Source organism: Corylus avellana, chromosome 4 (genome assembly GCF_965113065.1).
Source record: "Corylus avellana chromosome 4, dhCorAvel1.hap1.2, whole genome shotgun sequence".
NCBI classification, from domain to species: Eukaryota; Viridiplantae; Streptophyta; class Magnoliopsida; order Fagales; family Betulaceae; genus Corylus; species Corylus avellana.
The window spans coordinates 31276215-31302304 of record NC_142493.1 but is presented as its reverse complement, the minus strand read 5'-3'; the positions used below and the strand labels follow the sequence as shown (position 1 = coordinate 31302304).

The 26090-nt window shown below is 36.7% G+C and overlaps 5 protein-coding genes and 1 non-coding gene across 8 annotated transcripts; 4 read left to right on the top strand and 2 right to left on the bottom strand.

Moving 5' to 3' along the window:
* Positions 1-90: 90 nt before the first annotated feature.
* Positions 91-2291, top strand: LOC132177026 (GDSL esterase/lipase At5g14450). Its single transcript, XM_059589223.2, has 5 exons — positions 91-519; positions 606-806; positions 879-1051; positions 1143-1413; positions 1898-2291. Exons 1-5 carry the CDS (start codon positions 267-269, stop codon positions 2128-2130), a joined length of 1131 nt encoding a protein of 376 aa, XP_059445206.2. The 5' UTR covers positions 91-266; the 3' UTR covers positions 2131-2291.
* A 614-nt stretch (positions 2292-2905) lies between these two features.
* On the top strand, positions 2906-11165 carry LOC132177025 (pre-mRNA-splicing factor ATP-dependent RNA helicase DEAH10). The gene is made up of 13 exons (XM_059589221.2): positions 2906-3333; positions 3563-3609; positions 3704-3784; positions 3875-4091; positions 4526-4931; positions 5362-5565; positions 7069-7229; positions 7745-7930; positions 8664-8895; positions 9399-9598; positions 9768-9902; positions 10137-10342; positions 10582-11165. The coding sequence occupies exons 1-12, from the start codon at positions 3227-3229 to the stop codon at positions 10318-10320; spliced, it is 2160 nt and encodes a 719-aa protein (XP_059445204.1). The 5' UTR covers positions 2906-3226; the 3' UTR covers positions 10321-10342; positions 10582-11165.
* Positions 11166-13019: 1854 nt separating this feature from the next.
* MES15 (methyl esterase 15) lies at positions 13020-16388 on the top strand. Of its 2 annotated transcripts, none has more exons than XM_059589220.2 (5): positions 13020-13718; positions 14398-14625; positions 15256-15399; positions 15771-15902; positions 15997-16388. In XM_059589220.2, the coding sequence occupies exons 1-5, from the start codon at positions 13356-13358 to the stop codon at positions 16279-16281; spliced, it is 1152 nt and encodes a 383-aa protein (XP_059445203.1). In that variant the 5' UTR covers positions 13020-13355; the 3' UTR covers positions 16282-16388. The 2 variants fall into 2 exon arrangements, with proteins under 2 accessions (XP_059445203.1, XP_059445202.1); XM_059589219.2 differs by having other exon boundaries at positions 14389-14625.
* A 1941-nt stretch (positions 16389-18329) lies between these two features.
* LOC132179498 (protein SPIRAL1-like 2) lies at positions 18330-21383 on the top strand. The gene is made up of 3 exons (XM_059592233.1): positions 18330-18435; positions 19798-20102; positions 21074-21383. Exons 2-3 carry the CDS (start codon positions 19833-19835, stop codon positions 21161-21163), a joined length of 360 nt encoding a protein of 119 aa, XP_059448216.1. The 5' UTR covers positions 18330-18435; positions 19798-19832; the 3' UTR covers positions 21164-21383.
* A 1112-nt stretch (positions 21384-22495) lies between these two features.
* Positions 22496-25994, bottom strand: LOC132179198 (coenzyme Q biosynthesis Coq4 family protein / ubiquinone biosynthesis Coq4 family protein). Of its 2 annotated transcripts, XM_059591863.2 has the most exons (3): positions 25350-25994; positions 24566-24776; positions 22496-23311 (listed from the first exon to the last, which is right to left on the bottom strand). In XM_059591863.2, the coding sequence occupies exons 2-3, from the start codon at positions 24746-24748 to the stop codon at positions 22805-22807; spliced, it is 690 nt and encodes a 229-aa protein (XP_059447846.2). In that variant the 5' UTR covers positions 24749-24776; positions 25350-25994; the 3' UTR covers positions 22496-22804. The 2 variants fall into 2 exon arrangements, with proteins under 2 accessions (XP_059447846.2, XP_059447847.2); XM_059591864.2 differs by having other exon boundaries at positions 24566-25994.
* On the bottom strand, positions 24048-24132 carry LOC132180191 (small nucleolar RNA snoR53Y). The gene has a single exon (XR_009440079.1). It is a non-coding gene; the product is annotated as a small nucleolar RNA snoR53Y (small nucleolar RNA).
* Positions 25995-26090: the final 96 nt, after the last annotated feature.

The window sequence follows — 26090 nt, the reverse complement described above, 5'->3', positions numbered from 1 at the left end:
CTCTTTTTAACGAAAAAGTTGAAAATTATAAAAAAAATGTTAGCTTTTGCCCTTTGGGTGAGTGAAAAGGCCCAGATTTGTTTTTCGGAAGCAGCAATTACGATGAGAAACTTGGCTTTGATGGAAAGTCAAAAAAGTCCTTATCCACGTTTGTCAAATGGACTGGCTCGTGTCGGTGATCTGACATCCATCACTCGTCTCTTTTGATCGCTTGTAGAAATAAAAACCACTACGATGAGAATCGAAGGTCTACTGCTACGACAACCATGGACTACTCAGTAGCAAGGCTATGTTGTGTGTTGTTTGGCCTCACGGTTGTGGGGTTGGTGGGACTACCGCAGGTGGTGTTGGGCAGGCGGAGCTGTAACTTTCCGGCAATATACAACTTTGGAGACTCAAACTCCGACACCGGAGGAATATCCGCGGCATTCGCATCACTTCATCCACCCAACGGAGAAACCTTCTTCGGACACCCTTCTGGAAGGTTCTGTGATGGCCGTCTCATCATAGACTTCATAGGTAAGTGGAGAGTAACTGAGAGTGCTCTGTGTGCGCGCGTGGGTCTATGTTTTCACATATATATATATTTTGCTATTTTTGTGCAGCTGAGGAGTTGAAGTTACCGCGCCTGAGCGCATACCTGGACTCACTGGGGATGAATTTCCGGCATGGTGCAAATTTTGCAACGGGGGGTTCATCCATTCTTCCCGGCGGTTATAGTCCTTTCGATCTTGGGATTCAAATGTCCCAGTTCATACAATTCAAATCTCGTACATCAGTTCTCTATGCTCAACTCACCCTAGATGGTCAGTCACTCTTATTTCAAAAAAACGGATAGAAAATGATAGAATTTAATAATTTAATTTATATTATACCAGAAAGTATCCTGCCATTCAAGAGCTTTCTCCCGAGGCCAAAGGACTTCTCAAAGGCTCTTTACACATTTGATATTGGACAGAACGATCTTGCATATGGCTTTCAACACACAACAATAGAACAAGTTCGACTGTCCATTCCCAACATCTTAAGCCAGTTGTTCCAAGCAGTGCATGTAAGAAAAACCACCTGCTGGGTATGATTCATGAGCAGCTAATTATGTACCAATTGATCATTCTGACGATTATTTTGGTCCTCTGTTTCAGCAATTATACAAGGAAGGAGCAAGAGTGTTTTGGGTACATAATACTGGCCCAATCGGTTGCTTGCCATATAACATTATATATGACAGATCAAAGCCTGGTAATCTGGATCAGAATGGGTGTGTGAAGCCTCAAAATGAGGTGGCTCAGGAGTTTAACAGGCAGCTTAAGGAAAAGGTGCTTCAGCTTAGGGCAGGGCTCCCTGCTGCAGCATTTACATATGTTGACGTGTATTCAGCTAAATATGCCCTAATTAGCAGTGCCAAGAATGAAGGTAATATTAGGTTTCATTTATCCCAAAAAGCTTAAATTAATAAGAATTTGTGAATTTAATTATTTAATTAATAATTTTAACACTTTTCTTTTAGTAAGTGGGGTTTTTGGTTTATCACGTAAAATATTTAACTAAAATGAGATAACCGATGTCGTCATGTCGTCATAATTCAAACTTATGACTTCTGCTTTAGTACTATATTAAAATTTTGTTTGAAATTGTGTTGAAAAATAGAGAAAAAAAACCTTCACTTTCCAGTTTCCGCCAAAACTGTAAAAAAGTTAATTACTTTTGAATTTTTTTATCAAATGGATTAACTTTTTGTTTGGTACGATTTTTTATATGCGAAAAGTATTTTTTTAAATCCTTTACCACAATCTTAAACAAGCTATAAACTACTGCTTAAATGTTGATTTAACACAATAGGATAGTGATCCACTACAGTTTGCATATGGATCTAATGTTATATGGTTGTTGATGACAGGGTTTGTTGACCCATTTGAGTTTTGCTGTGGGAGTTACTATGGCTACCATATTGATTGTGGGAAGAAAGCAATAATCAATGGAACGGTTTACGGTAATCCATGTCATAATCCATCAATGCACATTAGCTGGGATGGCATACACTACTCTGACTCTGCCAATCTATGGATTGCAACCCGAATTCTCAATGGTTCCTTCTCTGACCCGCCCGTTTCCATTGCGGACTCTTGTTAATTCTTATCCATCCCAATCATTTGCAAGCACAATGCAATTTTTTTTCTTTCTAAGCCAATAAGGAATGTTGGTGATGTTGAGCATGTAATATTACCCTCTTGTTTTACTTGTACATGTTCAAGTGTACTATGAGCGGATTTTTTTTTATTTTTATAATTTAATTTCAACAATATTTATATTATAATAAATTTTTACGATATATTTGATTTAATTTTTATGTTTTACTATATTTGTAATAGTAACATTATCACTTCGATTCATAAAAAGGTTTAATATTTTTTTGCTTTATGTGGTTTAAAAACTTGATTTTTTTTAACCGCTTTTAAAAGCGATTAGAACAATTTACAAGGGAGAAAAAGAGATAAAGAATATATATTTATATTTTATTTTGGTTCTTTTAGACTTTTACTCTCAAAGCTTCAAACAGCAAAGCAAGCCCATAGTTTAGGCCCAAAAGAATTAAAAACAGAAGCCCGTGGACTCGAGATGAATCCAACGGGCATGAGCCAAAAAATTACGTCAAATTCAAACCCAGATAAGCAATTTGACGCCGTCTGTTTTAAGCGAACTGTGACACGAGTTCTTCCAGTGTGATAACAATCCGACGGGTTCCCTTCCCTCTCTCTCTCTCTCTCTCGGCTTCACCTCTATTTCTCTCTGCTCTCATCCCTTGTCCCTCTTCCTTCCTCAGCTTCTCTCTTTCTCCTCTTACGTTTTTCTCTTTCCTTCTCTCTGTTTTTCACTGAAATCTTCAACTTCGGCTCCTTGGACAAGTTCTAGGCTCGATTTCGTTCCGATTGAACTCAGATATTGTGATCAACTGAAACAACTGCTTGTATCAGAGTTTACGTTGAAAACAAACGGCGTCAATTGCCTCAACTTTTTGCTAGGCACCACGACGTCGTATGGGTTAAGAATATTTGAGTTAAATCTATACCGTTGTTAGCAAATTCCCATTCCCCAATACGACTCTACCTTCCCAGTTCCCGGCATTCCCCGTTCCAAAAAACATGACTTATGCTTGAAACCGCCTCACCTTCGTCAATTTGAGGCTTTTTTTTCGAAAAATACAGTTCTCTCTCAGAGCTTGATTGCGATGCCCTCAATGGCTCAAGGAGGACTCAGAAACTCCGCCGATAGCCATCATAAACTTAGGGCCAAGTTCCCGGTCGACGACCGCAAGGTCGACCCCGCTTTTTCTAGGTCAAAACTCTAACCTTATATATATATATATATATATATATATATATATATATATATATATATAGGTCAAAACTCTAACCTTATATATATATATATGTTCGCGTAGTTTCCTCAATGTAAGAAAGAAAAGGTAGAATTCATTTATGAGTAACGTTAGTTAGTCCAGCTCTGGTATTGCTGTTATGCTTAGCAGAATGAATATTCTTATGCGATTTTGATTGTAATGCAGGAAGCAAAAGATTGCGGAGCATAGAAAGTCTCTTCCGATCGCTTCCGGTATTGGTTTAACAGTTGCTGGTTTCTTTTTTTGCTGTTTTAGTTTGTGTCTGTCATCGGAGATTTGCTTATTAGTGGTGTTTTCTTTTCTTAGTTGAGAAACGGCTTGGGGATGAGGTCCGAAACAATGATATTTTGATTATTGTTGGTGAAACTGGAAGTGGAAAAACTACCCGTATGTTTTGTCGTATCCTTTTGCATATGTATTAAGCTTTATGGGGATGAATTTTTCTATTTAATGTTTGCACTGTGATTTATTTTGTAGAGTTGCCACAGTTTCTATTTAATGCGGGATTTTGTCGGGATGGGAAGACTATTGGGATTACTCAACCTAGGCGTGTTGCGGCTGTCACTGTCGCAAAACGGGTTGCTGAGGAATGTGGTGTGGAGTTGGGCCAAAGGGTTGGGTACTCCATTAGATTTGAGGATGTGACGTCTGGCTCAACGAGGATCAAATACATGACAGATGGATTGCTACTGAGGTAGAAAGTATGCGCCACTTCGTTTGCAGTATGTCATTGTGTATCATACTGTTTGTTTTGTTGTTAAGCTTTTAAAATATGTGATAGCATATTTGAGACCTTTTTTTTGAATAAATATATTGCTGTTGGCTGGTGTGTCCATTTTGAATATCAGTGTGGATAGTAGCTTTGTAGTACTTTCAGGACCTGGAAGGCTGGATGCTTCTGGAGACGTGGAATATTATGTGTTATATTTGACAAAGGGGATAGCGGATCATAAAATATATTTTTTTCGATAAGTAATAGCAGATCATAAAATATATGCTGGTGAAAGATTTGAAATTATTTATTGCAATAATTTATCCCTAGCCTAAATAATAGGGTTTATGTAGGAGACCTTTATTATGAGCTTTGCTCCTGTGTGTGAACTGATAACAGTTTCGATGCACTTACAGGGAAGCATTATTGGATCCATATCTCTCTAGGTATTCAGTCATCATTGTTGACGAAGCTCATGAGAGGACTGTCCACACTGATGTGTTGCTGGGTTTGCTTAAAAATGTACAAAAAGCAAGGTCAAAATATTTCAATGATCGCCTTAATATTGAAAAAAAGAAGGAAAATAATGGCACTCTGTTGGATAAAGATAATGGTATTTTTCTCAAGCAATGCCAAGGCAGAAAATTCCCTCCGTTGAAGTTAATCATCATGTCTGCCAGCTTGGATGCGCGTGGTTTCTCCGAGTACTTTGGTGGCGCAAGAGCTGTTCACATTCAAGGGCGACAGTTTCCGGTGGATATATTTTACACTCATCATGCTGAACCAGATTATGTAGATGCAACCTTAATTACCATATTACAGGTTGTTAAATAGCTCTCTTCTTTTGTGTTTCTATTTGACCAAATGCAAGCTGCTCTAATTTTTCCACTGAGTTTCTTTGGTGATTTGAATTTTATTTGACCTTGACAAAGATTTTTTTTTTTTTTTTTTTTTTTTTTTTTTTTAAGCATTAGTGTTCAATATCCTAATTATATTTATAACTTGATAATTTGGATGTATTTACTTTCTATGCATGTATTTGGTGTGAATCTATCATGTAAAATTGAGTTCTACCTACAAGATTGGTATTAATATAATTGGTGAAATCCAATCTTTTTCCTGTCTTGACATGAATCCAGTTGACTCTGAAATTATTTCAGTGCTTTTGTCAGTCATTTAACTTCCTAAGATGATTCATGGATAGAGTTCCTATATGGTTTTAAAAAAGTGTGTTTTGTTTTTATCTTGTTAGATTCATCTGGAGGAGAGACCTGGTGATATACTTGTATTTTTGACCGGGCAAGAAGAGATTGAATCAGTTGAAAGACTTGTCAAAGAGCGACTTCAACAGTTACCTGAAGGCAGTCGAAAGCTGTTAGCTGCTCCCATATTTTCAGCTCTTCCGTCAGAAAAGCAAATGCGAGTGTTTGCACCAGCTCCAGCCGGTTTCCGTAAGGTATAGTTATGTTGCATGTGAGCTTTTATTTAGTGTAGCATGCACATGTGTAGATGATTGATGTAGTAGATGTTTAATTTAATGCTCATTGAATTTTAAGATCTATGACATGATCAAGTTTATCTGATTTTGCGAAATGTGATCATATTTTTAGATAATGCACCTTTGTGCTGTTATAGTGTAGGCCATAACTGTTGGGCGGATACCATTTGGTGTCCAGGTCTTTTACATATGAAGACAGAATTATGCTTTAGAACTCCACTATTAAGCAACCCAGCCAGTCCGCTCTTTTTAGTGATTGTTCAAACTCAGTGGAAACCAAATCGCCACCACCATGTTACCAATGTACAGCCACCATTTCAAAACTACTACAAGTTCCATAGTTTTTGCCACCCCCGTTGCTCTTACTGTCTTTGTTAACTCCAGTACATCACTGCCACAGCCTCAAACTCTATTTCCCTGTTTTGGTGCTAAGCTAACCACCATTGTCCATAGCACCATCTCCAGTACCACCCCTGCCACACCACCATCCCAACTACTATCAACACCAATTATACAACCTCCAGTGCCCCAACCAATTTGGCCACAACACCGCATTTTCAGCTCGGTGCCACCTCCGCAGCTGGCATCACATTGAAAAAATCTACAATGATCCCACTACTTCTAAACCTTCTACGTTATTCATGCCACTACTACTGTTTCCATCACTGCGATATGCCACCTCTGTCACCTCTGCTGTTGCCGCTATGGCCCTTTCTGCTTCACCATTACAGAAAAATCTTGTTTCAACTACCATCCACATCACTACAAAAACCACTGCAATTGCCACAATCACTGTAATATCTTTAGATTCTTTGCCATTGCTACTGACTGCATAGCGTCAGCACCAATATCATCACCTGACAGTAGCCTTTGCTACTGCTGATGAGCCACTAGCATGACTAACTCCACCAATCATTATTATAGGAAATGAATTTTTCACATGTATGATGTAACTGATACATGAGAACTTATCTAGGTTTTATTCTTATGACTGACAAATTAAATTAATTTGTCAATCATCCATCTGACTGTATTTTACGTTGATAAATGTGAGAACAAGTTCTATTATGTAATTTTTAAGTGTTATTGGAATTTGCTGTATAACAATACTATACATCTACGGAAAATCAGTTATCTGATCAAGGATGTATGTTCTTTTCTAAAAGATGGTGAAAATCACAGCAGTGGTTGGTTAGACAGCCTGCTTCATCCCTCCATGATGCTATAATATATTTCAAGATGCTTTTAGCTCTTTGTTATAGTTCCATGTATAAAATTCCTTACTATACTTGAAATGTAGGGATTATCTTGCTGTTTTACTTCAGTGTTATTTATTTTATTCCTAAATTGTCATTTTGTTCTTGATGGCTGTTTATTTTGGGTAAAAATTTAAATTACTAGGAAAAATTTGTAATTATTCTTTCATTATAAGTAAGCAATCTGCCCATGACTGGTTTTTAGGTAATATTAGCAACAAATATTGCTGAGACATCTGTGACAATTCCTGGAATTAGGTATGTTATAGATCCTGGATTTGTAAAAGCACGCTCCTATGATCCTGTCAAAGGAATGGAATCTTTGATCATTGTTCCAACATCTAAAGCACAAGCACTACAGAGGAGGTAGGCATATTTGATCATGTTTGGTGGTTCTAAGTGAATAATTATATACAAATCTGAATAAGCTGAGTTTGTATGATGGTCTCTTGCGTGTGTATTTACTAAAATTAACATCCTTCACCACTGGTTAAGTGTCCCTTTTCACTTTATAAGAGATATTGCTCGTTACTTACCGACATCTGTCACTACCAATTGGGCGTTTTACTTAAAAAGTCTTGTTAACTAACACCACCTGTGACCATAGTTGGACTTCCTTTTCAATTTATATAAGGTCTTGTTTGCCAAAACATTTGTGACATAGTTCGTGACTTACACTACTAGTTTGAATTTGGATACCAACCATTTGCGCCCTGTATTAATTATCTTCATCTCCATGCATGCATATGTGTTTCCTTGTCTTCCTCCTCCTCCTACTGTTCTTTATGTTATGATCCACCGTTAGATGGGTATATCCCTGGATACTCAGAAGGATGTTCACGAAGGAATAATCTAGGATGATTACTGATTTCCTACTGCAGTGGACGTGCAGGACGTGAAGGACCTGGAAAGTGCTTTCGTCTCTACCCAGAGAGTGAATTTGAGAAACTTGACGATTCAACAAAGCCTGAGATCAAGCGGTGCAACCTCGCTAATGTCATTTTGCAGCTCAAGGCTTTGGGTGTCGATGATATTCTTGGGTTTGACTTCATGGAGAAACCTTCAAGGTAAATATTTCTAGATGGTTCATCATTCTTCTTCTTCTTCTTCTTCTTTTTAATAAGAAATGAGTTTCAGTAAAAACACAAAGGGTGCACCCAAATACACCGGAAGTATACAAGAGAAACACCTATCCCGAAAAGAAAATAAAAAGATTAAAAAAAAGTCATGAAAACTAGAAATGTAAAAAGACTTACAGGCAGATAGTTCATCATTCTTCTTTACCTTTTGCATATGTGGGTGCGCCATGTTTGGGTAATATTATGACTTGAACCCTAAGAGTAAGACTTGACCTCGACTATATTTGGCCACATGGATCTTCTCATTCAGCTCCATTGAAGAAAAACCCTGAGGCCAGCCTATTAATTCATTTGGAAAATGTATAATAAATTTTAGGAAGTAAAAATTAGTTGAAAATGTTAGATCGCTCGGTTGGTTCAGAAGCGTAAATCTGCCTGTTTATCTATTATAATTGGGTCAATTCCAGCAGTTGTGGATCCATTATAGCTGGTGATTATTAGAATCATTATTACCAAGTGAACATCTTTAATGGTTGGATTTGTTTTTCAAACCAGATTGTGGTTTCAGTGATATACTTTGGTAGTCTTCTAGAAGGCTTCTAGGTGTTTTAATTGCATCTATTAATATGTTCTATTGTTACTAAACTTTTGCTTTATTGTCTTTCAAAGATGTCTCTTGGTACATGATTTCTTTTTCTTTTTTTTTTGCACGTTCGGACAGGGCATCTATTGTCAAATCATTGGAGCAGTTGTTCTTGCTAGGTGCTTTAACAGATGAGTGTAAACTTTCAGATCCTGTTGGCCATCAAATGGCTCAGCTCCCCTTAGACCCTATTTATTCAAGAGCTCTTATCCTGGCCAGTCAGTTCAACTGCTTGGAAGAAATGTTGATAACTGTTGCGATGCTCTCAGTGGAATCTATTTTTTATGCCCCTCGTGAAAAATTAGAAGAGGTATATTGCATGGAAATTGCTACTTCTAATGTGCTCGTGATAATATTTTCATTGATCTTATAGTTGGGCAATGATATGACAGTGACTGAATGAATACTTGATACTATTTACATTAGTCAGATGATAAGTAAAACAAGCAAGTGGTAATGAGCAAGAATTTAATCCATGTGTTAGATGGTTCTGTTTGGTTTGCTATTAGATATAATGATTATTAGCAAAGGGTCTTGAAGGACACAATAATATCATGTGGATCTGTTTAGTGGGAGATTAAATACTTCAATGAGTGACGGGAATATTAGTTTAGGCAGTAATTGTGGAATGAGTAGTTCATAGCTTACATAATTCGTGGAACTTTTTTATATTGATTTGTTATCACGCATTTCAGTGTGTATTATCTCAATATAGAGAGGATTACTGCAGCTCCTTAGCCTTGTTGCTTTATCATTGTCATGTAAATGGACATGTAGTAATTTTTTCTGCCATGTTATTTCGGTATTGGTCAGGCAAGAACTGCAATGAAATGCTTTTCATGTCCGGAGGGAGACCACCTCACTTTGGTTAATGTATATCGCGCATCTAATGAGTTCTTGGAGAAGAGAACAGTGGGGCTTAGTAAAGAGAAAAATGAAAAAATTCTGAGAAAGTGGTGCAAGGAAAATTTTATCAATAGTCGTTCCTTGAGGCATGCTCGTGACGTCCACAGGTTGGCTGTCTATTATCATTGTCCGGTTTATGTGTATTTCTTATGTTTTGTTTCCAGAAATGTACCATAGGTCCATAATGGTTTCACTATTCAGAAGATCATTAATTTCTGATCCATTTTAATTTACACCAGATCTCCATCCTTAAGTTTATTAGGTGCTTTATTGCAGTCAAATTCGGGGGAATGTTGAACAGATGGGTCTTCGTCTTGCTTCATGTGGAGATGACATGCTTCAGTTCTGCAGATGTCTTGCTGCTTCATTTTTTCTCAATGCAGCTTTGAAGCAGCCAGAGGGAACATACAGGTATTGAGTGTAAGCTTGACATGATTGATGTTGAAATGCATCTGGCAGATCTAATAGTTCCACTTCTCTTTATACCTTTTAATGAGGTCAACATCACATTTGAAGATGTTCTTGTAGTTTGTAAATGGCTAGTCACTATATTCGACTTTCACTTGTCATATGCTTGAATTTTTGGTTAGTATATAATACTCTATTCTCAATTAGACTTCTCATGCTTACCTAATGAAATGATAGGGCTTTGGCAAGTGGTCAGGTGGTGCAGATCCACCCTTCTTCTGTGTTATTCCGGGCAAAACCAGAGTGCATAGTTTTCAACGAACTAGTCCAAACAAATCACAAGTACATCCGCAACATAACTAAAATTGATTACTTGTGGTTAGCTGAGCTGGCTCCTCAATATTACTGCATGCAAAATTAAATCTTGGTGTCAATACCAACTGGTAAGATCACGAATGCTCTCGGTTCATTTGACAGTTTGTGGGTTGGGCTCATTATTTTTATGTTGCTCACTCTTGGCATGCTTAATAATCTGTCATGAATATAATCCATAAACTTCTGACCATGTTGTACCTGCACGGGTCCCAACTTAAATGAATATGGTAGAAGCAAACTCAAAGGTACTTTTTCAAACCTGTGCAGGCATGGGAAGTTGCTTACCATATTTAGCTTTCTTATGCAGGAGAGTAACTTTGGTCGGACAGCTTTACTGTATTAATCAAGTCATTTACCTTTTTTTTACAACCAAAAAAGCGCAAAACAATGCCAATCGATGGCTTGTAAATCATGCTGGATGCTGCGGTTTAATGTTTTGGTTTCTTTACTGCAATAGGGAAAAAGAGAAAAGAGAATAGAGAATTGGAATTCTGTAGCCTAATATTTTTGCTTAATTGTTGAGAGGAGTGCCTGTTTTTTGATGGAAATCTTCCTGGAAGCCAGAATATGATGGCTTGTTGTCCGGTTTGGTACTGGCTTTCAATCTTATTCTGGCAGGGATTTCTGGCTTCTCATGTGCCACGGCTATGACATTGAAGAGCTTCTTTAATACCTACTTATGTATCACAATATGCGAAAACAAGCATGGCTGTTGCTTAGAGGCATATCAGCAGACTGAGTAAGTCACAACTTTCTTGAGTCCCTTTTACTTGCTTAGGGACGTGTACATGTTTCAATTCATTACACAACTTACTACTCGTCTAATTGTTGAGTAACCGAGTCATCAGTCAGAAAGCTTTGCAAGAAACCAGGAATGAGTTTCAGATTTCATTTTCTGTTTTAGGAAGAGGGGAATAAAATTGTTGTTGATATATATATATATATATATATTAAATTTTTCAAAATCTCTCTTCATTTTCTCTTTCTTATTAAAAGTTTCTAATATATTCATTATAATACTATTTCACGGATTGGGCTTACATGCTGTTATTAAAATAACAGTATGTATGCTGTAATTTAATCAACGGTCAAGATTAAATCTTAAAGTTGACTTACTTTTATAAGCTTTTAATAAGAAAGAGAAAATGAAGAGAAATTTTGAAAAATTTAATTTTGACCGTTGATTAAACTACAGTATATATGTTGTTATTTTAATACCTATTTTAAAATAACAGCATGTAAGCCGGATCCCTATTTCACAACTTTTTTGTTAGCTATTTGACTAAAAGCTCAATAGAGGTCTTGAAATTTAGAATGAATCTAAACATCAAATTGAAAAATAAAATCTTAAAATCAAAATAGCGAAAAGTAAAGGAAGTTTCTTAACCCTTAAATTAAATGGTCGACTTCCGTATGCTGAGAGATAAGGAGGTGAAGGTAATGGAAAATAAAAGTCTTACATGTCGTTTTACACATGTTTGTTATGGTAGGTAGGAGATTATTTTTGCTGTCATTATGTGGGTCAAACTTGACAATTTTCTTCGTCCCAACATTCAAATTGAATTTCATGTGAACACTTTTGCCGATAGAACGCCATCGTTTTCCAACAGCAATTTGTCACATAGTCGTCTAAGTTCTGCGCAACCCACCTTCACCGACAACCAGTAGGAGTAAGGTTGGTTCTAAAAGTTATCGTTAAGAACAAAGAAAGAATTTTGGACAATTTTCTTTGACTTTTTAGTACTTCTATTAGAAAAAAGTGACCAGGTAAAATTGAAAATGGTGTCTCGCGGGGTTCACCTACTGCTAAGTGTGGTACTCCTACTTCCCCACCCTATAAGCCTTTTAGAGCATCTTCAGCAAGAGTTTATATTTAACTGCTCAAAATAGAATTTTTTTTTTTCTTCATTTTTGTTACTAGTTTTTCACTACACACTTCAACAAGAACATCTATTTTAATTATCTATTCTAATTAAATATTATTTTATTAGTTTTTTATCATTTTCTTGTTTTCCCTGTAAAAAGAGATAAAGTGAGAAGGAAAAAAGAAAAGATAAAAAAAAAATAGACATAAAGAGAAAATATAATAAAATATTACTTACAAGTTGCTGCAGTAACTTGTAAATATAAAAGTTCACTGTAGCAGCAGTAGAAAAACTTTCTATCTTACAGTATCTGTTGGAGCAAGAAAAGTTAACAAAATAGTTGAATTTAACTAAAAGGTTAGTTTAGAAACACTGCTGAAAATACTCTTAATATGTCAAATTAAATTGCTCCCATCTTTATAAGAGTCTATTTGGCCCTACGAGTCTAAAATCACGTTTTAAAACAGAATTGTAATTTTGTAAAAAGTCTTCTTTAATAATATGTTGGTTGAAAACATTAGCATTTAGAAACGTGAGAAATTCTTAAATCGCAAGTAAAGAGGTGCATTTCTTAAAACGCGCAATTTTATTATAAGTTTAACTACGTTTTTAAAAATCATATGTTTTTATTAACTTAACATAGGAAAATATTTGTTTTCAAATTGCAAGCAATGTTGTGAGTTTTTAAAAACGCAAGATTTTAAATGTTAAAAGTCAAACTGTAATACTACCAGAAGCTTAACTGTGTTTTTAAAAATCGTATTAATGACAGATGTTAAATATTTTTGAACCACAAACTATTATTATTATTATTATTTTTTTTTTTTTGACATATTTACACAAAAAGAAAAAGAATTCGAACTAGTAACCTCTGATTTATTAACAGCGGTCACAAACTAAAACTAACCCAAAGTAATGTCATTAATTTAGTCGTGGTCTATATTTGAGTGCTATTTATGAATGATATAGCCTTCGCCGGCTGGCTGAAGTTCGTGGAAGCACACAAGTGATCTACGACTACGAGGACGTGGCAATCTAAAGGCTTTGCCTTTCTAGTCTTCTGGCCTTTTGAAGAACAAGGCTGCTTCTCCCATATCTTTTATATTGTCATTTGCACACTCCTTTCTAACTTGCATGGAGAGTCTGGTAGAGGAGATTTGATTGGCGTCAAAGAATCCTTAGGAAACCCAAAAGTTTTACAGAGTCGATCGATCTCATGGGAAACTCGTGGGCATGCTTCAGTCCCAAGGAGAAGGAGGTGAGCTTTGTAAGAGAACCCTCAAAGCGCTTGCCCAACTACTCTTCTCCTTTCTCACCCTTCAGTTTCTCCACCAAAAGCAAAAGCAAGAAAAGGGAGAATCTTGACGAGTACGACGATGCTCTCATTCAACAGCAGGCCCAGCTTGCCGCCGCTCTCCTCTTCCAGCATCATCAGCAGACCGGTTCTCTTCCCCTCAACCGGTCCACCTCTGTCGTATATCCATCTCCTGCTCCTAAAAAGATCCCAAGGAGTTCCAGTTCCGGGCAGCACTCACGCGCCGACCATTCTCTCATTCACCCTCATCAGCTTCTTAATCAGGTTTCAGTTTTTGAGTTTTTTTTTTTTTTAATCATTGTTTTTCTTATGAATAGCGTTTGACTGAGTTGATCAAATAAGTGGATTAGAAGACATACCGGTTCAAAGTGCACATTTTAAATGTTGGAAAGATTTATGTTTTGGACAAATAAAATATTTTATTCTAATGGATTAATGATATCAAATTACATTACATCACGTTCCTTATGATAGTGTTTTTCTGATTCTCATAAACCATAAAACTGAAGGGGTTTGGTCAAACATTCACTGAAAATTTCAAATATGATGGCTGGAAAGAAAGAAAGATCATGGATTCTGTGGGTACTAGAAACTTATGAGTTAAAGAACATATATATAAAGTGTTCAACCAATAACACGCTTCCTACTTTGCAGCTAGCCGTCAAAGAAGAAAAAAAAAAAAAAATCATCCCTGTGCATTAATTAGTAGAACAGAAGCGACCCAACAGATATGAAATTGTACTTGGAGAAATTCTTCTTTCTTTTTTCCATTATGCAATGATTTTTACATACAGTAATCTATTTCTCAATGATTTCTGAACTAATAATGCTGCTCAAATACTTGGTTTTTTGTATCTTTACTCTGCAATTTCAATAGGAAATGGGAAGAATGATGATTGTATGTCATCTTATTTTGCTAATTTTCCTTCCTTAGGATGTGAAGATTGAGGGTCTGGAAACCAATCGCTTAGTCCTTGTTCACGGAGGTGGCTTTGGTGCTTGGTGTTGGTATAAAACTATAACACTTTTGGAAGAGAGCGGATACAGAGTTGATGCAGTTGACTTAACAGGCTCTGGGGTTCATTCATTTGATACAAACAGCATTACCACTCTTGCACAATACGTAAAGCCGCTTACTGATATCCTGGAGAAACTGGGAGATGGGGAAAAGGTTTTTGCTCTCTCTCTCTCTCTCTCTAATAGTACACTATTATTGTTTGCGTCTTTATGAGTAACGCTACATACTACACCCCATCTCATATTTATTTAACTAGGCTGATGTATCAATGTCCATTAACCCTTGATAAAAAAAAAAGTTCTAACGGTTGATGGGCATTGTCAAATTGTTAGATCAACTCAGTGAAATGAAAATGAGATAAGAGTGTAATATATAGCATTACTCTTCATTTATAGGGTGAACATGTCAATGCCTGAGCTCTGGTGTTCTTTAATAAGATGGGCTTAGTTTTTTTACTTTCAATTACAATTTACAAAGATAAAACTTTCATATGGTTATAATCTTATACAGAAATGACTGGCACAAAAAGGGATGATTCATCATTTTGTGACTTATCCCCACTTTCCCACTCTTTAATATACTATTTCATTCTCTATATTCCGGTAAATTTCACTTGCCTCTGCAAAATTAAGAAATTTTTATAGCATTGTGGGGAAATATTTGAAATTAAATTCAGCATTCACATATATTGATCCATTATATGTCAATTTCGTATTCCTATAGCAGTAAAGCTGGTAATGTTTCATTCTAGCAGAAGAACTAAAAAAATTCTTCTAAATGCAGGTGATCTTGGTGGGACATGATTTCGGTGGTGCTTGTATTTCATATGTAATGGAGTTGTTTCCCTCTAAAATCTCAAAAGCGATTTTTGTAGCTGCAGCGATGTTGAGTAGTGGGCAGAGTACCCTTGACGTGTTTTCCCAACAGGTTGTCCTGCATTCATTGTCTTTGGCTCACAAAATGGGAAAGAATGAGAGAATAATGTTAAAACTCATAAAATTATGCATCTTTTAGTTCATTGGTAACTGTAACAAGCAAGTCCCTTGTTTTATCTGTAAGACTATTTAATAGACTGTTATACGACTGTCGTACAACTTGATGATATAACAGTAAAAATCCGTCATTTGATAAGTACTTTAAACAAAAAATAAATTAAATATCGATTTTCACTGTTATGTCATCTCAGTTGTTCGAGAGTCGTATAATAATATACTAAATAGTTACAACAACATTTGCCTTTTTAGTTCGAAGAAGTGCATGAGATTGGCTTATTAACTGATCGCCTATGCTGTTAACAGATGGGCTCAAACGATCTGATGCAACAAGCTCAAGCGTTTTTGTATGCCAACGGGAAAGATCAGCCTCCGACTGCCATTGATCTTGACAAAGCATTGGTGAAAGACTTGTTGTTCAATCAAAGTCCTGCTAAGGTACGTCCAATTCCATAACATTACCAAAACTGCTGGAATCACCACATTCTCGGACCAAATCTGATTTGAAAGTGTCATTGATCTCCCTGTCCAGGATGTTTCATTGGCATTAGTTTCAATGAGGCCAATTCCTTTTGCACCGGTTATGGAGAAGCTCTCACTCTCTGAGGCAAACTATGGCTCTGTTCGGAGATTCTATGTAGTTACTCAAGAAGACTGTGCCGTACCAGTTCCTCTACAGGAGAACATGGTACAAACAAATCCCCCAGAAGAGGTGTTCTGGCTCAAAGGTTCTGATCATGCACCTTTCTTCTCAAGGCCTCAGTCCCTGCACAAAATACTTGTAGAGATATCACAAATTCCACCAAAGCATGTCTGAATGCTATATATTGTGGCCTTTGGCATCTTCCAATCTGTATAGGATGCTTACATGTATTTTATAGGCTTTATAGTTACAATGAGCATCTACCAGTCGTATTCTACTTTTGTTAAGTGTTCGTTTGGTTTAGCGGTTTTAAAACGTGCGGTAAAAAATTAGCAATTTAGAAATGTAGTTAATGACAATGTAAATTTTTAAAAAGTATAAAGTTAAACTTTTGGTAAAATCGCGGCTCGGCCTTTGAAATCATGCGTTTTTTTAAAACGTATCCTCTTACTTGTGGTTTGAAAACATAATTTTTTATATGTTTTTTGAACCGGCATTTTATTTTTTTCTTTCCAAATGAGACTTTCTGTACTTTTATTTAAAAACACGTTTTTGACTTGCGAAATCACGAGGTGAACACACTCTAAGCAAAACAGAGTATTAAAAAGAAAATGTTGTAAATTTGGTGATAGTGTTATTTGTATTTTTCATTCTACATACGAATATGGCTAAATGTTATAAGAAAAATCCATATCATGGTATGGAGTAGCGGGGCAAAGTTCATATTTCAACACTTTATCCATAGTAGTGATGATAACTTTTATTAGTAGTGATAGTGAAAAAAATAACAATTACCATAAGTGATAATAACAATTGTGATGTTAACAATATGAAAACATTTGTAACATTAGTATAAATAAATGCATAAAATGGAGAAAATAAGGTGAGATAAAGTGATAAATGATGTGATCCTATGGCATTGCAGCATATTTGCCATCAATAAACATAGATCTAATGTGGATGAATGTATATCTGCCATTGACAAATGCATATCTACCATGAGTCGACACAAATATGTGATAAAACCATATTTACTATGGATAAACACAAATTTGCTACGGACAAACATAAATCTAGAGAACAGGAGGGAGAACCCGTTAACCTAGTTTAACCGTTTGAAGAGATCAAGAACATTGTTCCCACATACAACGTTAGTTTTTGAAGCAAATTTTTGCACGTTTAGATTGGACAACAGAAATCCTGTAAAACAAGAGAGAAAGTCACTGGAGAACCATCAATCCCCAAAGGGATTGAGGAGCCTTCGATGCTTAAGTCAGTAAAGTATTCTCATTAAAAATTGAATAGAAAGAGTTTTCAGGAGAAAGATGGCATATTTGATTTTTGGAGAAAGTGACCCTTTTTAATTTGAAGCTTCTTAAAGGTGATCCATGGATGCTTGTCACATAGCAAGCTGATAGCAACATGATTAGCATGATCATATTTTATATAGTAAGTTGCTTGAGTGTTACATGAATGATTTTTTTATTAAACCCCTAACATTGAGTGAGACCCATTGGCGATTTATATTCACACCATTGTTGATATTATATTAATGAATTTTGTTCTCTTCTAGGTAGAACAATAGAAACATGCCATATCTAAATAGGTATATCGAAAACAACGTTTGATAGGTCATACATAGCTTTCTTTACAAAAAATGGCATATGAGCCTATGGTAGTATGGTAGATGGAATGACTAATTTTCAAGTGAAATGTCAGGAGTTTTCTGATTCTAGACAGATATTATTTATAAAAAAAATGAAAAAGAAATTGGCGACGGACCCTTATTTCTTACTTAATTTAAAAAATAATATCCACATAAGATTAAGAGAACACGACAATAACACTAAGAAAACACCTAGCATTTTCCAATTTAGGAAACTCAGAACACCAATTTAATTATTTAAAACAACTGAAAAGAGTGTTTTAACAAACATGAAGCCACATTCACCATTTTTGGATTTAACTATTTTTTTAAAAAAAAGGTCAAAAAGAGTAAAGGTAGGAAGTGAAATGGAGGAAGGGAGCGTTTTAACATGTCTCTCGCTCATGCATGTGACATGTCAGATCATCTTCCGCCACACGATCCACCCGTTTATTACTATTTTCACGCCCTTTTCCCTCATTCCACGCATCGCGCGATGTATAAGTTGCGAAATGAAAATATAGAAAATGATCTGGCACAAGCAAGTATATACGTGGAAAGTTCAAATTCAGCGAAACTGATTCACCACCTCCATCGCTACAATAAATAACTCACACTTTTCTCTCTCTCGCTCCTCTCATCAGCTTCGGAAGTTCCCTTCAGATCTGATCCGAGCAACAAAGGTAAGCTTGCCAAAACCTAATGCTGGATCTCTTTTCCCTTTCGCTAACATTCTAGGGTTTCAATCACGATGCTTTGCCGTCAATTCCTGCTGTTTCTTACTCGCTGATTTGGTGCTGTTCATCTTTCTTTTGCTTCTTTTGGATGAGATTTTTCATTTTTGATCTTTCCTCGAAGCAATTTTAGTGGTATTACTGACAATGATTGATATAGTGACGTGCGTTTTCTTTTTCTTTCTTTTCAGATCTAGTTTATGCTTTTTTGTTCTTTTTTCTTTTTGTATACAGTGGAAGTGGTTGATTTAGACACTTCTCCTGCTTTGATTTGATTGGTGTCGTTTTGGGGTTCTACGAAATCGAACTTCATTGTGGATCTGAGTCTCTTGCGGTATTTAGAACATTTTTATACTTGTTTACTAAACCACAAGCCTACGCGTGTATTGAATTGCTTGCTTGTTAGGTTTTCTAACTTTTTACAAAACTATTAGACTTTGGTGGAAATAATTGCAATTTGTATATTGTAGCTTACTGGCCTTTGTTTATTCTAATTACGACAGAATAAAATGAAGGGTTGGGAAGGAATCCTAGAATTTCTTCTGTCAATTTCAGTGGTGAAAAACTTCACTGTCTTCTATTATAAATAATGTGAGAGACAGAGTTCCATCTTGAAGAAATTTAAAGGACTCAATGCAGGCATGAAGATGGTGCAGCAACTGGAATATTCACTGTGTTCTTGAGCTACATTGATTTTCTGTTTCTTGGGTTTCTGTTGTTTTGGAAATTGGTAGAAGGCCTTTGTTCCTGTTGTTTGCAGCTAGGCTGCTGGTTTTGCTGACTGGTTTTCTGTTTCTATTGTTTTGTTTTGGTTGGTTGAGTAAAAGTTCTCATTCATCTAAAAAGGGAGAAAAAGAAGAAAATAAGTAGTGCTGGGAAGTGGAATAATTTGTTAAATACATGATTGGTTTCGAACTAATGATCTGGGCAAGAAATGTTGTTTGGATCTCACACTTATGTGTTGAGCCACGAACTTCATAGCCTTTCATCAAGGCGGAAGCCTACACATTTTGAATGATGCCCAATGTAAGGCATCAAAGTATAGAAATAGAGGCAGTGCTGCATTGAAGTTTGAGATGTTTAAGGTTTTACCTCAATATTATTGCTTGATGTTAAGTATTCTATGTTTTGTAAAATTGACAGAGCATGTATATTGTGTACTAGTTAAAGAGGTTGAGGTGAATTTTGATAAAGTGTTCGGGTTTTCTGGACGGAGTTTGCATGAAATGGCATGATTTATGTTATTTTCTTTGCATTTCGTGCTGGATTCCAATTTTTTTTTTCCTTCTTTTTTATTGGCTTGGATGTCAGGTTTTTGAGTTCATTTTTATAAGATCTGGGAGAGCATGGGCCGTGGAGTTAGCAGCGGTGGAGGACAGAGTTCATTGGGCTATCTGTTTGGGAGTGGAGAGGCTCCTAAACCAGCTGCAACTAATGCTGAAGTAGTTGCTCCAAATGAAGTGCAGCCTGTGAATAATGCGCCTGCCTCCAAACCTGCTCCTGCTCCTGCTTCTCCACCTGTAGATGTTGCCAAGCAGGTTCCTGCTGGTATCAACAGTACTTCTTCAAATAACTATATGCGGGCAGATGGTCAAAACACTGGGAACTTCATCACGGTATGGCTATATCATGTATCTTTGCTCTTTTCCCCATGCAACAAAGGAAAATGGTTTATTACAAAAATTGGAGTTGTGAGCATCAATTTCGGTTCCACTTGTTTTGGGGATTTAAATCTTGAAATGCGTTGCATGTGATGTCCATATGTTTGGTTTCTTTTCTGCTTCAATCCTTATGTTTTCTGTTTTATATTTCTCAATTTTGTTGTTATTGGTTGAGGAGGCTGATTGCTAGACATAGATCAATTCTGTTTGAATTCTCAGGATTTGCATTAAAGTGTTCTATCCCATCCTCATCTCTCTCCCTCCCTCCCTCCCTCCCTCCCTCCCTTGGGCTTGTAAAGGATGTCTATCAATTTAAATAGGAAGAATGGAAAGAAACCATATGTTTCATTTTCCTAGATATTTTTAATTTTGTGTCATAATGCATCATTACTCATGTTTATGTAGTGGAGGGTAAATATTAATTTGCAGCTCGAGCGAGCATTGAGTATCCATGAAAACATTGATGGGCAAGGTGTGTTAGGGAAATAGATTTAGATAGAACTTCGTCTTTTTAATTTGCTATGATTTTAAGGTTCCAGAAGATGCGTTCTTTTACGAAGTATTGGACATCATCTATCATGGTGTTAATATATTGAAAAAGTAGGCAGTGCTTCCCGTTTCTATGAAGTGTTTGGGGAGATTATGGAATTGAAAGGCATTTCATATGTGGTAACTGAACGTTATCAATGGTATATGCAGTTCGTAACTGAGTATTATCTAATATATGTCGGTGTCAATAGTTGGTAACTGAATGCTATTAATGGTACAGTCAAGCTATTTTCATTATCATTGATTATGAACATCCTAAAATGATGTTGATTTAATTGTTTGCTGACAACATGCTAGTATGTTTCATTGTGATTGAAAGTTATTAACCAAGTAAAAATTAAATATAAATTAATTCATCATTGTCTTCCTGGTTGCAGGATCGACCCTCTACTAAGGTTCATGCTGCCCCGGGTGGTGGATCGTCTTTGGGTTACCTATTTGGTGGTGGCGGCGGTGGTGGTAACTGAGATATGCCATCCTACAGGGGCAGATGGAATTAATGTTTGTTGATTTTTGTGGAACCTGTGCTTCAGACGAGGCAATGCTGTCATCTTTTATATAAACAATGGAAACTTGCTGGATCATGTGATGTAATATATTGGTTTTGTGATTGTTGTTTGGATAATTCAATCAAGAGCTGTTTCAAATGCACCAAGTTACATTATAATGCATAATAGTTTCTTACCATGTGTTTTACTAGATGATTTTTGCTCACTGCAATCTGTTCTGCTTCCTCTCTCTCTAACTGTGTTATTACCTGTTGACTTCTTTTTCTTCTTTTCAGAGTTTCCATCAGGCTTGATGGTGGTGAAAGTTTGTAGGTTTACTTGAGTTAGATCGAGCTCTGCCTGGGGACAGGGTTGTGGGTTGAGCCTTATTAGCATTACATCTTTGCTACTCTAGGCTTTTAAAATCGTATTATATGTCCTTATTGGTACCTTGCACATGAAACTACATTTTTATACTAACGTTATTCAAACACTCAATTGACATGAACTACTTCTTTTTAACAAATTTTTCTGAGAGTAATGTTGTTATTCATACTCATTTTACATTGGTTAATGTGACGTGTTTTAAGGAGCATTCCAACGATAACATAAATTTTACACTCCCTCAACCATGAGAGACAATAAGAGGAGGGGAGAGGTGGCAGAGGCAGAGAGACTAGGGACCAAAAGAGGTTGAGCAAGCATAATGATAGGTAATCTATAGAGAGGGGCTTACACCCTAAACTGTGTGCACGTACACATGTCTATTTATGTGCGTTGCTGTTGGTTGTACCAGTATTGATTGAGTTCACAACAACCGTTATCGATCCACAAATCGATGATGTCCATTTTTTTTTTGTTGAGTTTTATCCGATGCAGATTGTCAATAGTCGAAAACTGATATTGCTTAGTTTCTGGCTTAGATGGTTGGACCGGTCGGTTGGCTTCTTTTAGACTGTTTTTTGTTTGAGAAAGTGTTTTAATGTATATAAAATATTAAGTAGTTTTTGAGTACTTAGTTTTGATAAAAAAAAAAAAAGAAAAGAAAAAAAGGAGAATGATAAAACCTTAAGAAATAAACCCTTGCAGGCTAATGATTTTTTTCTATAATGTGTTTCCGAAGGGGCTTTTAATATAAAACAGTATTCTATGCCAAAATGAACACTTGCTTATCGTGGTCGCGCACTATGAAGAGTATCTTTGAACCGTGAAGCATTGCCTCTGGCAGTACAGTACAGGCCTCCTCATTTCTCTGTTGCGGCGCAGCAATTTCAACAATGTGGAGTTCAACGTCTTAAGCACAAGTCTAAATGACACAAATTGTTGTGGCAGCTGATTAGCCTGTTATTAGGACAGTTGGAAATAAGTCGGGACATGTGTCACGTACTAATCAAAGACGCAGATCATAAGTTCATTGCTTCATGTGATTTTCCACCACTTTTTGTTGACACAAGTTCTCAAGCACTACAACAATAAAACTTCAAATATCCAGCATGGCATCTGCCTAGTGTCTACCCAAACTACGTGTGTAGCCGCTGCTGCTGCTACTTATGCAGGGATGGAACCACCCTTTGCACCGGTAACAAACCCCCACTTAAAATTCACGTTCCGCCTTTGTGCTCAGGTAAAATTTTGTTTAGGAGGAACAGGAGCAGGAACTATCCCCCATTTCCTCCGAACATCCTCCAAATCCTCATGAAAGTTCCGTTCATAGTATACACACATGAGATCTGTGGACTGCATGCCAGCCCGGATGGCCCATGGGAAGTAGTGCTGAAAGAACAAACTCCTTTGCCTTTCACTGAATCTTGCGGTGCCCCCTATAACAGAGAGCAGGCACATGGGAAGGTGCATTTGTTCAAACTCGATCACCTTGAGTGCTGACTCGCCAATTAAGTTGGTGGGCAGACCAAATAGGGTGTGCCAGAAGTCATGCACCTCCCGAGCCCGCATGGCCACATATGCCAGTTCTTCCGTGTCCATGAACCGCACTGGCGGTCTGTCATCTGGAGAAAAATTCCTGGATGCCATGAAGTTTGCATAGGCAGCACCAAATGTGTTTGGTGGTAGGTCCCTTACATGCCCCACTTCTGCAGATACCACACGTGGTCGCTCCAACAAAACTGCCTGTCATGGGAACACATTGGTCTTAGATATGTAGTCTATAACTAAAGCCAATCTTTGTGGCCAAACGAGTATTCAGATTCAGATGATGCTAGCAACTAAATGCAAAACGCTTATGGAAATGTTTCTTTTCCATGGACGATTTCTGGTTGATCTTCACATTATAGAAAACACAGTTGAGGACAGTTTCACCATGGGTTTCACAATAAACTCAACTCTATCCCTAAAATTCCTAGCTTTGGGGTCATATATCGTCTATTTATGAGGCAAAAAGGTTAAAACAACATATCAGTAGTTATACTTGGAGGATAAATCCAAAGGTGTTGGAAAGCAAAAGTACAATGAATAAATTACTAAACAAAAATTGAAAGATTTTCTGGCTGTTGACTAGTTGCCCTTCATGGACTTGAGATAGAACAACTTTTGTCAATGGGCAATTTTTATCCACCCAAGGTTATGCAGTATGCCAGGTTCTACAAGAAATAAATTACAAAATTAGTTGACAAGTTTTTTTTCCCCCTTTTTCTTTTAGATTTTAAGTTATAAGCGACATACATGTTTGCCAACATAGATCCCCAAGAAAAGTAAAAGATCTTCATACTAGAAATGTAACTAGTATGAAGATCTTCATATGATCTCCAGGCTTTGCAGCTCTCCGAAATGTCAAAGCAATGCATTTGCAGTAGCACTCAAATGTGGTTCTACAAAAGTATGTGATTATTATTGTTCTTTATATTCTCATTCCCTCAGCAAATGAATGAAGAAAGGATCGATCATGGACTGATCAGCATTAGCATGGTTCATACAGAAGCATCATAGGGAGTGAAATTCTACAATATAGTGGCAAAGAAGGGGGGAAATAACTAATTTCATTGCAACAATTTGCCAAAAACACAAAGCAAAATTTTTCCATCTCAATAAGCAAGTATAACAGTAACACATGGGCAATACCAGCATATGTCAAAAGGTAGCAGCAAGCAAATTTCTAAGGAACATGTTGTCATCAAAATGAACCCAAAAACTGGTTAAACTGAACGGAGCTTTGGTACCAGACAACAATTCATGAATTGTCACATCAACAGAAACATAAAAACAGGCTACTTAGGCAGCAAGAAAAAAAGGGCACAACTACAAATACCAGAACAATCAACATTCACATTTATAACCAGCAGGCCATCCAATCAGTTCAATGTCATGTTAATCAACAAATTAAGATATATCATAAAAAAAACTAGTAGGCGTGGAGAATAGACTCACTCTGCCTTCTGGGCTCCTCTTCATCCTTTCAAGAACTCTTTCAAAAGCAGGCTTCCCAGTCGTCTCCCCAAGGGCTGCTATCAGATCAGCTCTTCGCGGGTTTACCAATGCACCAACTGCCGAACCCACTGCAACAGCTGCCTGCTGCCACCGGTTAAGCCGGATGCGACCACCTTCTATCATCCTAACTATCCTCTCTCACTGTCAAATTCTAACCAATCCGAAACAAAAATAATTCAGTGGCCCAATAAAATGAATACGCAGATACAACACAAAACTAAAAAAAAAAAAAAATCAGAATTCAAGGCAGCAACAAGGGCGGACAAGCTTAAACTCTATCAAGCATTTGAACAAACACATTTCTGCGCCAAAAAAAGAAAGAAAAGAAAATTGAACAAGATTACCATAAAGTTCTATTTGGAAACATATACAAAGGCAAGCACGACATAAAATCCTCATGCTGTTAATATAAACAACAGCAAGAATTACAGTAATTTTCCCAAAAGTACTAAATACATTATTTCTTGAATTCTATAAAACTAATAATATCAGATTCTGATGCATATTCCTATACTCTCAATGGACCAAACAAGAATGGAATGAATTCAAGCTAATAAAAGTTTAAGATCCATTCGGCTGCAGAGAAATGGCAAGAAAGAATGAGAAAAGTTGAAATTTTACATTAAAGTTGAATTGGCCGGAAGTAAAAGTTTCGCAACTTTCAATTCTTTTCGTCCATTTTCTATGCAACCAAACAAAGAGATTAAGTGAGATTTGCTATTACCTGTAGTTGGAGGAAGAGAATAACTTCTATAAGGATTTGGCATAAACCAGGTCTTTGTGCCCTCCAATTAGAAAGAAACACAAGATAAAAACGAAAACACGGGATCCAAACCCATTTTCCCTATTCAATCTACAACCCCCTTTTTCCCATTCAATCAGCAACAAGAAGCCCACCACCGACGACGACGACGACCTCCTCCTCCTCTGACCACCATACAAAAAAAACCTTTGAAAACAACAAAATTTCCCTCAATGTTTGAAACTAAGAGCTAGAGGAAAGTGATATTTGGGGAACACCAACGCATAGCAATAACAAATATAATAGCAGTAGTAGCAGTTAAAGAAAAACAAAGGGGATTGAGAAAAGGAGGAAAAAGAAAATAATAAAGCGATGAAAAGAAGGGATTGGGATCTTTGATTTAAAGAGGAACAATAATGACTATGAACAGTCTTTCTCTCTAATCGCACGCATTTTTCTCTTTCTTTTTGGGTTTTTGTTTTTTCAAAATCAAACGGATGGACTTCTGTTCAACTCAAATTAATCAACACCGAGATGTTCTTCGAGAGAAATAAGCCTTCGATCGCTGAACAATAACACAAAATTTGCACATACAGACTTACAGAGAGAGACAGAGAGAGACAGAGACAGAGAGACGGAGAGACGGAGTGGGCAAAAGGGCCAGAATAGAAGGATCTGGGCTTTTGATAGATCGAAGAGGGTTGGGTTGGGCCAGCATATGAC